This window comes from Leptopilina heterotoma, unplaced genomic scaffold, assembly GCF_015476425.1.
Source record: "Leptopilina heterotoma isolate Lh14 unplaced genomic scaffold, ASM1547642v1 Lhet_134, whole genome shotgun sequence".
In the NCBI taxonomy this organism is placed as follows: Eukaryota; Metazoa; Arthropoda; class Insecta; order Hymenoptera; family Figitidae; genus Leptopilina; species Leptopilina heterotoma.
This window is the reverse complement of record NW_025110853.1, coordinates 2,996,906-3,011,935: the sequence shown is the minus strand read 5'-3', so window position 1 is coordinate 3,011,935 and position 15,030 is coordinate 2,996,906. Positions and strand designations below refer to the sequence as shown.

General features: G+C 23.8%; 2 protein-coding genes across 5 annotated transcripts; both read left to right on the top strand.

The window, feature by feature from the left end:
* Positions 1 to 23: 23 nt before the first annotated feature.
* Positions 24 to 10,673, top strand: LOC122497574 (kinesin-like protein KIF20A). Of its 3 annotated transcripts, none has more exons than XM_043604784.1 (18): positions 24 to 116; positions 746 to 1,246; positions 1,333 to 1,954; positions 4,449 to 4,882; positions 4,965 to 5,163; positions 5,239 to 5,668; positions 5,729 to 6,304; positions 6,383 to 6,457; positions 6,530 to 6,613; positions 6,709 to 6,783; positions 6,865 to 6,948; positions 7,263 to 7,404; positions 7,480 to 7,631; positions 7,980 to 8,219; positions 8,305 to 8,460; positions 8,578 to 8,735; positions 8,833 to 8,965; positions 10,452 to 10,673. In XM_043604784.1, the coding sequence occupies exons 2-18, from the start codon at positions 748 to 750 to the stop codon at positions 10,515 to 10,517; spliced, it is 4,125 nt and encodes a 1,374-aa protein (XP_043460719.1). In that variant the 5' UTR covers positions 24 to 116; positions 746 to 747; the 3' UTR covers positions 10,518 to 10,673. The 3 variants fall into 3 exon arrangements, with proteins under 3 accessions (XP_043460719.1, XP_043460718.1, XP_043460717.1); XM_043604783.1 differs by lacking the exon at positions 24 to 116 and adding an exon at positions 216 to 264 and having other exon boundaries at positions 7,266 to 7,404; XM_043604782.1 differs by lacking the exon at positions 24 to 116 and adding an exon at positions 216 to 264.
* Positions 10,674 to 11,164: 491 nt separating this feature from the next.
* Positions 11,165 to 14,303, top strand: LOC122497585 (ubiquitin-conjugating enzyme E2 L5). 2 transcript variants are annotated; one of them, XR_006301140.1, is made up of 5 exons: positions 11,165 to 11,211; positions 11,565 to 11,660; positions 11,928 to 12,114; positions 13,593 to 13,829; positions 14,233 to 14,303. XR_006301140.1 is itself a non-coding variant. In XM_043604802.1 (4 exons), the coding sequence occupies exons 1-4, from the start codon at positions 11,185 to 11,187 to the stop codon at positions 13,757 to 13,759; spliced, it is 477 nt and encodes a 158-aa protein (XP_043460737.1). In that variant the 5' UTR covers positions 11,165 to 11,184; the 3' UTR covers positions 13,760 to 14,303. The 2 variants fall into 2 exon arrangements, 1 of the variants encoding a protein (XP_043460737.1); XM_043604802.1 differs by having other exon boundaries at positions 13,593 to 14,303.
* The last annotated feature ends 727 nt before the right edge of the window (positions 14,304 to 15,030 follow it).

Sequence of the window (15,030 nt, the reverse complement as noted above, 5' to 3'; positions counted from 1 at the left end):
TGGTTTTTTTGAATTGGAAAACCGTTTGAACTTGCAATCAGTTTTATGGCAGTTGACGCATGGTTGACTGTATTTTGATCAATGTCGATTTAAATCAGTGTTATTTATTGTTTTAGGTAAGCTTTTAAACGTTATTTGTTGAAAATAGTTGTTGATATGTATTCTAGAGAAAGTTTTTTCAAAATAATTCATAATTTTTAATGTAGTTTCTGTGTTAATAGTGAAATAAAATGAATGACAAAGAATTGTGCACAGTTTTAGAGGGTGCAAAATATTCCAAGCGAATTTTAATTATGGAATAATAAATAATAATTTTTTGACAGTTTCTAGATAGATTTTTTCAATTTATTACTTAGAAATTAAATTGTTTTATTATTAAAAAATTGATTAACCTAAAATTCTTTTTTTTTGGAGTTTATTTATAATTTTTTGTACTAAATTTTATTTACTTTAGAACCTTTAGAATTAACAATACTTAATTAATTAATTAACTAACTTCAGAATTAATTAATATTAATAAGTTTGTAAAAATGTATAATTTACAGTATTTATTTTTTAATTTTCTTAACTGAAGGTCGTGGAATATTATAAAAATTCTTTTATTCTATCGAGCGATTTTAATTTGAATAATTAAAAAATGTCTACTTTAATGAAAAGGGGAATTTAAAATAAAAAAAAATCAAAAGAGATGAGGAATTTTATAAAAAAGTTGAATTTGATGAATATTTTTCTTGTTTCATTTCAGAAATGGATAACACACTCGATACAATTCGCCAATCTTCGGATGCAACTCTTAATGAGGAAGTTTCTTATTTATATGGAAGAGATCCAAGTATCATTTCCTATGGACAACAGCGATTTATTACAAAAGATTCGCAAAAAAATTTGTATTCTTTGTATGAAGAGGAAGAATCACATGATGTCATTAATTCCGAATCATTATCGTCTCAAACAGTGAAAGTTTATCTTCGAATGAAGCCATTCCCGAAAAAAATGAAATTATCCAAAGAACAAGAGGAGGCATATTCAATTGTTAATTCGACAACATTAATAACAAAAATGGCAAATATGGAGTGTAATGCAAGTTGTTTGAAGAGACCAAAAAGTTCCGATACAATATGTAAAAAATTCACCTTCTCACAAACTTTTGGTCCCGATACTTCACAATATGATCTCTTCGAGCAAGTTATTCAATCGCAGATGGTCGATTTTTTAGCTGGACAAAATGCCACTGTTATGACTTATGGTAAATAGGGAAAAAAAACCTTTTTCTATGTAATTTCGAACAAATTAATAAAAAGAAATTCTTTTTTAAAAATATAATTTTTTCAGGAACAACAAATTCCGGCAAATCGTTTACACTGCAGGGAACAACATCATCACCGGGTATAATACCTCGAGCATTGGAATTTATTTTCTCGAACATTAATCCAAAAGCTACACCTTGTTATAAGCCAATAAATCATTCGGATGTAATTGCATTGGATAATAAGGCGCGAGGCATTGAATTGGAAAGAAAAACATGTCTATTGACATTTGGATCGGCTGATAAAAATTTATACATTAATGCTTATAAAGAAATGCAAAGTTTACTCCAAGAGCAAACTGCAATTCGACAAAGTACATGTCCACAAGGCTTTTATTCAGTTTGGATATCGTTCGCTGAAATTTACAATGAAACAATTTACGATCTTCTTTCGAATGATATTCAAGCGCGAAGGCCACCGTTAAAATTATCAACCGACAGTCAAGGGAGATCATTTATAAAGGGCCTAAAGACAGTTTGCGTTAATTCTGGATCTGAGGCTTATCAAATTTTAATGGCCGGTCAATATAATCTCAAAGTTGCTGCTACAGCTTTAAACGCAAGAAGTTCAAGGTCACATTGTATATTCACTGTCACATTGTTGAAATATTCAAAGGAAAATTCACCCGATTCTGTGGAAGTTAGCACGTGAGTTTTTTCTTCCCGCCAATTTATCTAAAATAATATCCAGTCCTCTGATTGTATGACTTTGTAGACTTTTTTCGACTATCTTTTTAAAAATGCAATTTATTTCGACTTATAAAAATGCGACACTTTTCACTTACAAATATTGCAACAAAATACTATTTTTTTAAAATAATAAAAATAACAAAATTCTTTTTTTAAAAATAAAACTTCGATTTTCAACTACAGTCAAATTTTCCAAAATTAATTTTAAATAATTTTTTTAAAGTAGATAATTCAATTTTTGAAAGTTGTAATTAAAATTAAAATTAAAATTAATTAAAACGTTTTTAAATAATTAAAATTTTATTGAAAATATTTAATTTTTTAAGTAGGCTATTTCATTAAAATTTCGCTTTTCATATTGTTAAAAATACTATAATTAATTCTTTGAAAAATAATTTTTGAATTCCTCCATAATTTTTTTTCATAACGCGGTGCAAAAAAAGGCACTTTTTTGCACCTTGTTATGAAAAATATCGTTCGTAACTAGTGCTAGCAGTTGCCAATTTTTGAATGAGCACTTTTTTTGGAACAAACTGTAAGCGAAGCTTCGCTTCGCCTACAGTTTGTTCCAAAAAAAGTGCTCATTCAAACATTGGCAACTGCTAGCACTCGTTACGAAATATACTATTAAGATACTTAAATTTTCGAAATATATAAATATGTAGTATTTTTTTAATTGTTAAATTCTTTGAATTTTGTTGTATTTCATGAAAATTTTTCAAAATCAAATTTTGAATAATTTAAATTGTAAAGTTTGAAAATAATTGAAATTTCAGCAAATTTAATGAAAACTCTAAATTTGTTTATTTTTTAACATTTTCTAAACATTCTTGTAATAAATTCAATTATTTTCAAATTTTTTTTCACTAAATTTCAATAATTTGCCAATTTATGAATTACGTAAAATTGGAAAATTAATTATCTTTTACAAAATATTGTTTTTACATAAAAAGTATTTTATTTCTTCCAATCGTTGATCATAAACGTTGTGAATTTCACCCACGTTGTCTTTTAAAAATTATTTGAAACTATTGTTAAAAAACTAATTTTTAGACTTTTTTCATGTATAATTTTTTTAAATTCAGTTATTTTCAATATTTTCAATTACATATTTCTGAAAATTACAAACATCTACGAACAAGAAATATTTACATTGAAAGTAAGTAGGAAATTCGATCCGTGGAAGGTAAAAGTATAGACATATTGGTTTTATGTCATATTTTTATTAATGTCAAATAATTAAAAAGATAGCGACGTTTCGATGACTTGGTTTGTCATCATCATCAGGCTAGGCCTAAGTAAATAAACAATAAATTTACACCACAAATAAAGACGAAAAGAATAAAATATAAAAATTAAAAAAAAAAAATTAAATTAATTTAAAAATAATAAATTTAAAAAAGGTATTTACCACATCACAAAAAAACGTTACATATTAAATTCGCGCAGTAATAACTGGCACGTCGAGTTTTAGAGAGCGTTTCGTCAAGACCAATATGTCTATACTTTTACCTTCCACGGATCGAATTTCCTACTTACTTTCAATATAAAAAATTTCGGAAGGGAATATTATCATTATACTATATAAGAAATATTTACATTACATTTTCTTAAAAATCTAATTTTTTACAATTAATATTAAAATAATTTTTGTAGAAATCAATTATTTAAACAAATTTTAATGGAAATCTTTCAAAAATTTTATTATTTTTTAATATTTTCCAAACTATCTTCTAAAAAGTTCAATTATTTTCGTTTTTTTTCAGTAAATTTCAATTATTTGGAAATTTTTAAATAGCATAAAATTTAAAAATAAATTATCTTCAAAAAATTATTTTATACCTTTTATACTACCTATTTAATTTTTTAAATAACTAAGTTTTCCAATTTTTTTATTATAATTTTTTAAAAATCAATTATGTATTTTCAATCATTTTAGATTCATATTTTGGATAATTAACTTTAAAAACTTTCTAAAAAACAAAGAAAGGTTATAGTTTGATTTATCATAAAAAAATTTAATTTTCGTTTTTAAATTGTGGAATTCTTAAAAATCTTTTGGAAAATTATTAAAAATAATTGATTTAGAGAAGATGTTTAGTTAGAAATTCTAGTAAATATTTTGGAGAAGTTAAAATTTGGATTAATTTTTTCAAAGAATCACAGTTGTATTTTTGAAATTAATTGAGTTTTACAAGATTTAAAATTGAATTTTTTAAAATTTTAATTCCTGTAAAAAAATAAATAACAAGCATTTAAATATTTATGTTACAAAATTATTGAAGATTTGAGTAATTGAATTTTGAAATCAGTGAATTGTCAGGGAAATAAAAAATTAAATTTTGTCCAAATACTAAATAAAGTGAAGGACTTTTTTGCACTTTAAAATCGATCCAAAGCCTGAATACAATTTCATATTCTATTTTAAAAATCTTTTTTTTTATATTTACAGTTTTGCATTCTGTGATCTTGCCGGTTCGGAGAGATTGAAAAAGACTCTGAACGAAGGCGAACGCCTAAAGGAGGCACAAAATATAAATACAAGTTTACTCGTTCTTGGTAGATGTTTAAAATCAGTTTACGAAACTCAAGGTACAAGGCAAAAGACAAATCTCGTTGGTCCATTTCGTGAATCAAAACTCACGAGACTCTTTCAAAGACCATTATCGGGAAATGAGAATATTGCATTAATTGTTAATGTCAATCCATCGCCAAATTTATACATCGAAACACAAAATGTCCTCAATTTTTCTGCAATCGCCAAGAAAATAATAATTGAACCAAAAAAAATTCCACGCAAAAAATCCATTTCAAGATTCTCGAAAATTGTTTCACAGAGCATTAAAACTGTCACTGATTGGGACACGATGGACTTTGAAAATACAGGTTCATATTCATTTTTTCTATAAAAAATTGAAATATTTGCTGATGGAAAAATTTAATTTATGAAATTTTTCTGTTTTTTTAGACGAATTAGACAGCGAGAGTGAACCAGATGTTGACATGGTACATCGAGAGGATTATGACGATGCTATAGATGAAATTAAAAATCTTAAACAAGAAGTTTTGAATTTAAAGAATACAATGGTGGAACGTGATATGGCAATTCGACAAGAATTAACTGATACTTATAGTCAAATGATGAAGAAAATTGAGCACGACTGGAGGTAAATTAATATAGAAATAATGAAATCTATAAAATTTTTTTATTGTAAAAGTTAATTTTTCAAAAATTCCCACAGGAATCGAGTGAAAGATGTAGAAGAACAACACGAAGATCAGTTGGAATATTCTTTAAATCGTTTGGAAACATACTACAAAGAGAAAATAAATAAACTGAAGAGTAGCAGAAAACGGACACGTTTGGAAACTGACGATTTAGAGGATGATGAAGACGAAGATCAAAAGTATTACGATGAAATTGAAGACGAAAATACAACACTCAAATCAAAAATAGAAACCTTAAAGGAAACAATTAAAAATCTACGCGAACTGAAAGATAAAGAAGTCGTGGAGAAGACAAAAATTGCCTTTGAATTGAGTGTAACTAAAGATGATTTGAAGAATGCTCAATCATTATTGGAATCAGCAAACACTAATTCGAGTGAAAACGATAAAAAATATATTCAGGAAATAAAAACTCAACTTGATGAAGCACATGAAAAAAATAAGGTAATTTTTCAGTTACATTTATTTATAATAATAATTTATTTATAATATTAATCTTTTCAGCAATTAAAAGTTTTTCTCAACGAGGCGAAAGAAGAGTTCATAACAATAACAACTGACTGTCGTCTTATGGAGGAAAAATTGAAAACAAAAGAAGAAATATTAGTTGAATATGAAGATAAAATAAACGAACTGGAACACCAATTGGAGATTGTCAACGATTGTCTATCGGAGAAAGTGAAATTCAATGAAATATTAGAGGACAATATTGAGACGAAAAATAGAATTATCGCTGATTTACAAGATGATATTTTGAATATGAAAGAAAAGCAGCACGTACGAAATAATATCATGCACTCCGAAAAGGAAACAATGACATGTGAAGAATTATCCTCTATAGATGATAATAAATCTCAAAATTCACTCAGTAATACAAGTTGTCAAACGGAAACGCCAAATTTAATTGATTCCGAATGTAATACGAATTTCTCGGAAATTAAAACAAATTCGAGTTTATCAACAGAGGAGAAAATTTTACAAACATCATTTCTCGATCAACAGGATGATATTAGTGCCGAATTTGAAAAATTAAAGGAAACCTTCGCTCAACTTGAAATCGAATCAATAGCAAACAAAATGGTAATAATTCAATAAATAATTAATAATAATTACTAAGAAAATAATAATAATTTAATATTTTTAATTCTTGATCACTAGCATTTAGAGGAGTCTGCAGAAAAGATTACAAAATTAGAAATGGAAAATAAAAATCTCGAGGAGGCGATTAAACAGGTAAAGAATAAAATAGTAAATTTCATTTTTTTTTCGAAAATCAATTTTTTAAAGTGAAATTTACAATTTCAGTCGCTAGAGGAACACGAGGAAACGATGAAAGAAATGCAAAAAATTCTTGACGAGGCCAAAGAGAAAGATAATACAAATTTAATGGTATTTTATTCTATTTAATACTTCATATTTTTAATTTTTTAATTTATAATATGAGTAATTATAATGTAGAAGGTATATTCAATGTTAATTTACAGTTCTTAGAAGAATATAAAGAAACAGTTGCCGATTTGGAGAAGGAAAAGAAAAGACTCGAGGAAGCGGTTAAACAGGTAGAATTTAAAAAATTTTTACAATCAATTTTTTCTCGAATTTTGGAAAAAAATTACATTACAAAATTTTTTTTTTTGCAGTCCCAAGAAGAAGAAGAGGCAGCGAAGAAAGAAATCCAACGTACTCTTGACAATGCCAAAGAAAAAGACAACTTTAAATCTGTGGTACTTTGTTCAACTCATATTTAAAAATTTTGACAATCTTTTCAATAACGAAAGAAATTATATTTTTTGTTTTTTTATTATAATAATTGTTAAATAAATTAATTTTATTACAAGTATAATTATACAATTATTTTTATTTATTTATTTTTTACTATTTTACATTCTTTATTGTTTTGAATAGTTTAATTTCAATTTATTTTATGTATTTCTTTAAATAATTAATACTAATTAATACAAATTGACAATATAATTAATAATGTAATTAATTATATATTAATAATAATATAGCTCGTATAATTACTAATTTGAATTAGCAGTTTTTAGAGGAATTCAAAGAAAAATCTGAGGAATTAGAGAAAGAGAATAAGAAACTCGAAAGTAAATTGGAAGAGATGACAGAAGACTTGGAAAGGGTATCGAAAGAAAGAGACACAGAAATTGCGAGTTTACAGAATGGTGAGTATTCACTATTTTTCAAATACGATTTGAAATATGCACAATTCTTTAATTGATAATATAATCAATTTTCAGAATTAAAACAACTGATTCGATCGAAAGAAACTTTAATGGAATCTCATGATAGAGAAAATGAAAAGCAAATCAAATTAACTCTAAAGGCACTCAGAGCCACTGAAGATACTCTTACTAAAGAACAAGAAAAATGCAAAATCCTTCAGAGAAACGTATGACAAAGCATTCCATAAATTATTAATATTTTACTTAATTAATTAACCGAACAATTAACAAAATTATTAAAATACTTAACAAAATTAATAAAATTAACAAACTAATAAATTATTTTAAACTCGTAAATTTTTAGTTAAACTTACAAAATAATTTTTATTACATTTTGTAATTTAGATCCAAATATATTTTATTTATTACATTTTACGTTATATTATCATATAATTATTTTTTTACTCTTCATTTGTAACATTTTTTTATAATTATCTTTTATTAACTTTGACGTACATATTTAACTCTCCCATCTAATCTATTTCGTGATTAATTATATACTTTGAATTTTGTAGAACGAACGACTGGAGCAAGAGGTTCGAGGTCTTGAGGATACGATAAAGGATACATATTTAAAAGAGGAAATGGAACGTGAAATTGTGTCTTTAAAAGGCAAGATTGAAACATTTACTAATGAAATTCAACAGAGGCAAATTGAATTTGAAAAATTCGCCGAAAATCGTGATGACACTATCAAACGATACGAGAATTTGGTATCAACATTACAATCGGATGTTGAACGAGAAAAGAAAGAGGTAAAATATTTTCACAATTTTTTTTGAAAATTAATTTCTCTTTTCTACAAAATAGAAAATAAGTTTATATATTCTTTTTTTACAGAAAAGTAGACTTCAAGATTTATTTCAGAAGCATTCTACGCCAACGCCTAGTAAGGATGAGATTAAAAAATTGAAAAAATCTCTGGAAATTGCTCAAGAACAAGTACGAGCTTATGAAGAGGAAAAATTAAAGGACAGATCGTGTTCCTCTCAAAGAGTAAGTTATAGAAATTTGTTTTCTAAGATTAAGAAAAAATATTTATTGTTATTTGTATAAGTAAATTTTGAAATATAATAAAATATGACCATTTAAAAATTACAATTATAATTTCAGTCACGAAGAGTAAGACGACGAGATAAGGAAAATTGTGAAAATACATCGGATGATGAAGTATCATATCCTGAACGAAGAAAGCGTTCTCCACGTGGTATTAAAATTCCAACACCAATGGCAGAAAGTTCAATAATCGAAGTTTCTAGTACAGAATCTAAGTAAGTTTGTTTTTTCTTTGCAAATACAGAAAAAAAGTTAAATTCTTTTTCACGAGTAGATAATAAAAATTAATAAAATGGATTTTGACTTTTGTAGGAGACAAACAAGAATGCGAACAGTACTTGCTCCTCCAGACCCATTACCAGTTGTTGAAAAAAAGAGAACAATAAATAGAAGGAAAAAATTGTTCCAACAAGATGATGATGTTGTAGATTTAGTACCTTGCGAAGTAAGTATTTTTAATTGAAAGCAAAACAAATTTTTTTAGACGAACAATTTCAATTTTATATTTTTAGACTTTAAACTTTATTTGTAAATTTAGCATTCTAAAATATTGTAGAAAAACTAATTTTAATTACAACGAAATACGGTTGATGGTATTTATTTTATTAAAAAAAAGTAGATTTTATTTATTTTTATGTCTTGTTCTATATGAAATTAAAAAATTAATTCTCAGAAATTACTAATAAGTATTATTATTAATTATAATTGTACTACCTAATAAGTACAAATTTTTATTAAATCAAATTATTTACTTAGTTAAAGAATCAGTTTTGTAGAAAAATTTTCGAAAAAATTGATAAATTATATTATTTTTCAGAACTTTATGTTAATAAGTAGATTTTTTTATTCAAAAAGATAACACTTTTATTAAAAGATTTTACCCTAATTTTTTATAATTTTTATAATTTCGAATCTGAAATAATTATTGTATAGAATTTTAATAAAATTTTTGAAAATAATTGAATTGTTTTAAAAAATTTTATTAAAATCCTTCGAAAATAGATAGATTCTTTTAAGGAACTTAATAAAAATTGTGTTGAAAATAATTGAATTATTTAAAGGAATTTGATTAAAATATTTAAAAATAATTAAATCATATCAAGAAATTTTACTAAAATTGTATTGAAATTAATTGAATTTCTGTAAAGAATTTTATAATTTATGCAAATAATTCATTTCTTGTAAAGAATTTAATTAAAATTTTTAAAAACATTAGATATTTATTTTCAAAAATAAAAAAAAAAAATTTATTGTTTCGAAGGAAGATCTCATTAAAAATTTTGAAAATCATGAAATTTTTTTAAGAAATTTAGTTAAAACTGTATTGAAAATAATTTAATTCTTGCGATAAATTTTATTAAGATTTTTTAAATCAATTGAACTCTTTCAAGAAATGTAATTAAAATTTTTTAAAGTAATTAAATTATTTCAAAGAATTTTATTAATAATTTAGAAGATAATAAATACATAATAATAATTATTAAACAGTTAAAAAGTGAACTTTTAAAAATTTTGAATCTGAAATCATTCAAAGATTCAAGTTGATATTTGCAAATAAAGAAATTTGAAATTTGCATAATCGTAACAAATTAAATATCACGTAACATTTGCAATTTATGAATAGTCAATAATATCATTAACATTAAAATTAATAATAAATAGAAATAAATATAATTATTTATATATTAATTATTGTTAATATTACTATTAATTAATAAAATAATTCCTCTTATTATAAAAAATTGAATTGTGAAATTAATGAATGAATTTAAAAGTGTGAAAGAAAATTTCTTTAATTACATATTACAATATTTACTATAATTATTTCTTTTTTATTTTTTTACAAGCAAACGAGCTGCAAATAAAAAACGCATGTACGTAGGTATTGAAAGTAAAAATTAAATGATAATAATTTTTTTATATTCTTCTAGAATGCGTCACCGCCGGCTCCATCTCCACTTACTGCGAGTAGAAATTTGAGGGCACGAAAGAAATAATTTTCCTTCTATTGTATAAATACAGTGTATAATTATTTTATTTTTATAAACTTTTAATTGTAATAAATAATATTTCTGGTTTAAATCGTTAAACAAATTAAGTTATAAAAAATCTATTCAATTTTCTTAAATAAATTCAATGAAACTTCAAAAAAATAAACAAAAGAAATGTTTAATTTAAAAAATTTAGTTTTTAAGAAATCCTCCTTTTTGATGAGTTTTAATTTTTTTATTTGATGAACATTTTTTTTTTACAAAAAAAATTGTAAAACAATATTTGGCTAATTTATATTAATTTATTTATTTATTCATATTTGTGTTGTATTTTTTTTCTATAAAAAATGTTTTTATTATTTATTATTATTTGTTTATAAACACGCAGGCAAAATATTATTAAAAAATATATGTAAAATTTAAAACCAACACATTCTGACTCCTGATTGGTGAATTCAAGTGGCGCGTAAAATTTAAATTCCAAATAAATTAAATAATATTTATTCTCTTAATTTTATTATATTATGCAATAATTTTGATAAATAATAAAAATTAAATAATAAATTCGGTGAAAATTTTGCAACATTGGGATAAATTGAAAAATATTTCAAGTTTATCATCAACTTATTTGCTATATAATTGAAAATTCCAAAATGTCGGTAGCATTGTCAAAATGGCAGCTACGCGAAGGTTGCAAAAGGTATGATCTGACATTATTTTATTGCTAAATTATTGGTTAAATCACATTTTATTGTACACAATTCATTGATGATTGTAATTTTAAAAACCACTGAATATTATAAAATTGAATTTTGCTTTTTCTAACATTATATTTTAAACAAGAACATTCATTAAAATTTATTGCTAAGCATCTCTTACAGATTCTTGAATATTCCTGTTTTTTTTGTACTTCAATTTCAGTTTCTAAATATATCCAATCAAAATGAAAATGCAAAATAATGAATATTTGTCAATATTTAACATTTGATATTAATGATTGATGACACTTTTTTTTCATGACCCTGATGATGATCCAGCATTTGTCTTTTACAGGAATTGTGCGATTTGAGAGCTTCTTCCTTGAAAAATTTTACAAATATCCAAGTCGATGAGTCAAATATCCTTACATGGCAAGGACTCATTTTACCAGTAAGTTTGAAAAATTTGTTAATTATCATATTTTTTTTTCATTCTAACCTATAATAAACTTACGCGATAACGTATGTATACATCAAGTGACTAATGAGGCTTCTTCATCCGTTAAAAATGTCTTTGTAATGTCTCTTTTTCTACTTAATAACGAATCGTGAAATTAAAACTATAAAATTTGTTTTTTTAACACTAAAAATTTTACGAAAAATATTAATTTCGAGAAAACTGATTAAATGCCTAATTGGGAAACATATTTTTTTCAAGGATAATCCACCTTACAATAAAGGTGCATTTCGCATAGAAATAAATTTTCCGGCAGAATATCCTTTCAAGCCACCAAGAATTACGTTTAAAACGAAAATATATCATCCAAATATTGATGAAAAGGGACAAGTTTGCCTGCCGATAATAACAGCTGAAAACTGGAAACCCGCAACAAAAACGGATCAAGGTTTATTTTATTTTACATTCATTTTCTTGTAGTAATTTTTATTTTTTAGGAATTACAGGCTTCGCACTCATCTACTAAAACCTACTATTTACTACTTTTTTACGATTAGCTACTATTTGGATACTTTTTTTTAAATTTGTGACACTAAAAGATACTTTATTCTTTTTTTTTTGTTTGAAAATTTGCACAGATTTAAATCTATTAATTAGTTGAAATAAAAGAATTATGTTAAAAAATTCTAATGAAATTCTTTGAAACAATTCAAAATTTCAAAATCTTTCGCAATTATTTTTAAAACTAATAAAATTTTTCACAGGAAATAAATTATATAAAAAAATTTAATAAAATTCGTTGCGAGAATTCAATTATTTTCATAAATAATAAAATTCTTCTCAGGAATTCAATCATTTTCAATATAATTTTAATAACTTTAATAACTTTCTTGAAGAAAATCAATTTTTTAAAATTTTAATAAAATTCTTTAAAAGAATTCAATTATTTCCAAAAGAATTTGAATACAAATATTTTGAAAATAATTTAATTATTTTCAATAATAAAATTTTTAATTACAATAACTAACAAACACTATTATTTTAAAATTTGAGAGAAATTCTTCGTAAAATATAAGTACGTTTAAAATTTTTATTTAAAATTATTAGAAAAAACTACATTATTTTCAAAAATTTTAATAAAATTCCTCATCAGAATTTTATTTTTTTTATTTAAAAAAAATTCTTATCAAGGAATTCAATTATTTCTTAAAAATTTTAATATAATTTTTTATTTACAATTATTAACAAAAACGATTATTTTAAAAACTTGAGAGAAATTTTTTAAAAAAATTTAAATAAAAACTAAATTTTCAATAATTAAAATTTTTTTAAAAATTAGTTTATTTTTAGTAGATTTAAAGAATTTAGTCAAACAAATTTAATTATTTTTGAAAAATCTGATAAAACTCTTTAAAAGAATTCAATTTTTAAACAATATTTTAATAAACTTGAATAATAAAATTATTAATGACAAATTTTTAACAAAATCGATTATGTTTAAAAAAAGAATGCAAATAAATTTTTCAAAACGAATCAAATATTTGCAAAAGTTTTAAGGACATGTTTGGGAATTTAATTATTTAAAAAAAAATTATTATTCTATTATTTATTTATTTTTGTATTCAAAACAGTGAATTTTTGTGGAACTTTTTAATAAAAATTGATTTGAAATTGAATTTCAGTTACAATTTCAGATTAAAATTGAATATTAAAAATGCGTTATAATATAATTTATTAATTTATTAATAATATAATTTAATTTAGAAATTATAAAACAATCCTCAGGTAATCTTTTGAAAAATTTTAATTAAATTACTTTTTGCTACTTTTTTAAAATTAATTATTGAGTGCGAAGCCTACAATTATTATTTTGTTTTATTACTCATTTTATTTTTGTAAATAAAATGAATTTGTTTTCTTTTTTAGTAATTCAATCGTTGATAGCATTAGTGAATGAACCAGAACCAGAGCATCCGTTAAGAGGTGATTTAGCTGAAGAATTTCTTCGCGATAGAAGAAAGTTCTTAAAAAATGCTGAGGACTATACGAAAAAATATGCAGAGAAAAGGCGAGAAACATCATCGGCTGATTAATTCGAAAAAGCCTTATTGCACCAAGGTGCCTGATTATGATGAAAAAATCAGGCCCAGATCCATTGTACAGGTCTCAATATGCAAATTATGATATTTATACAATAATGGAAAAAAAATTAAGAACAAAAAAATATTAATATTGTAATAAACATACGGTATTGTAAATTTAGCAAAATATTTGCAAACTCTCTTAAAAGCAAAACAAGAAAACCTTAGAGCTATAATGATGTTTTTTTTGCTAAGTTCTTTTTTTTAATCTTTATTTATTTATTTTCCTAGAGAAAAAAATCCTACTTCAAATGCTTAAAAGAAACGTATAATACGAATGATTCATGAAACGATCTTTTGTTACTTTTTTTTCTAACACAATTTTCCTGAAATAGTAAAAAAAAAATTTTCTTTTCAACTTACCGTTAATATTTTTCTTTATTTTTTCTTTTTTTCGAATTAAAATAATGAAGAACTTTTTTCAGGGAACAGTGTGCAATTGTGTATAGATCGTGGCCCAGTTCTCGAGAGCCAAAAAAATAAAATAAAATAAAAACTGTTTGCGTGCTTACATGCGTTCGATAAGTATATAGAAAATAAAAAAAAATGTTCTTCAAATTGACATTGAATAGAATTGTAGTTGTATTTCTTAAAGAGTTCAATGGTGAATTGTGCCGAGCATTAAATATTATATAAAAAAAATAATGAATAGACTATTTTAGATAAATTGCGAATTAAACTCGAAAGAACTGAGCTCGCAAAAAGCATTTTCGTATTTCGTTTTGAATCTTTGTCAAAAAAAAATAAATAAAAGAAGTCAGGATCAGAATGTAAGGATTAATAATCATAAGTGTACTGTCAAAAAAATCGTTAAATAAACTTTTGTAAAAAAAACTTTGAATTCTTTTTATTATAATAGGCCTTGAATTAATAATACATATATAAACCTATTATGATTTATAATTAATTATTAAAAAGCTATCGACTTTTTTCTATCATTCCGATATTAATTTTAATTCTAAGTTTTCCTAAAGTAGGTACAATATTATTTTCTCATTTTTCTTCAGAAGCGCAATAATTTTTAAAAAATTATAATAAAATTCTCTAAAATATAAAATTTATTTCAGTAAAATTTCATCAATTGAGCCTCCGGAAAGTATAACCACACATAAAATTCTGACGCCCATTGAATTAGCATGACGGTCAGAATTTTATGTGTGGTTATACTTTCCGGAGGCTCAATTTTTTAATTACTTGACAATTTTTTCATTTCTGGAATCTAA

Excerpts from the sequence above, each read along its gene's own strand:
- LOC122497574 (XM_043604782.1), top strand. The coding sequence starts at position 231 with ATGAATGACAAAGAATTGTGCACAGTTTTAGAGG. Across the intron at positions 6,949-7,262 it reads AAGACAACTTTAAATCTGTG|CAGTTTTTAGAGGAATTCAA; the intron begins GTACTTTGTTCA and ends AATTTGAATTAG. Across the intron at positions 8,736-8,832 it reads GTTTCTAGTACAGAATCTAA|GAGACAAACAAGAATGCGAA; the intron begins GTAAGTTTGTTT and ends TGACTTTTGTAG.
- LOC122497585 (XM_043604802.1), top strand. The coding sequence starts at position 11,185 with ATGGCAGCTACGCGAAGGTTGCAAAAG. Across the intron at positions 11,661-11,927 it reads GGCAAGGACTCATTTTACCA|GATAATCCACCTTACAATAA; the intron begins GTAAGTTTGAAA and ends ATTTTTTTCAAG. Across the intron at positions 12,115-13,592 it reads CGCAACAAAAACGGATCAAG|TAATTCAATCGTTGATAGCA; the intron begins GTTTATTTTATT and ends TTTCTTTTTTAG.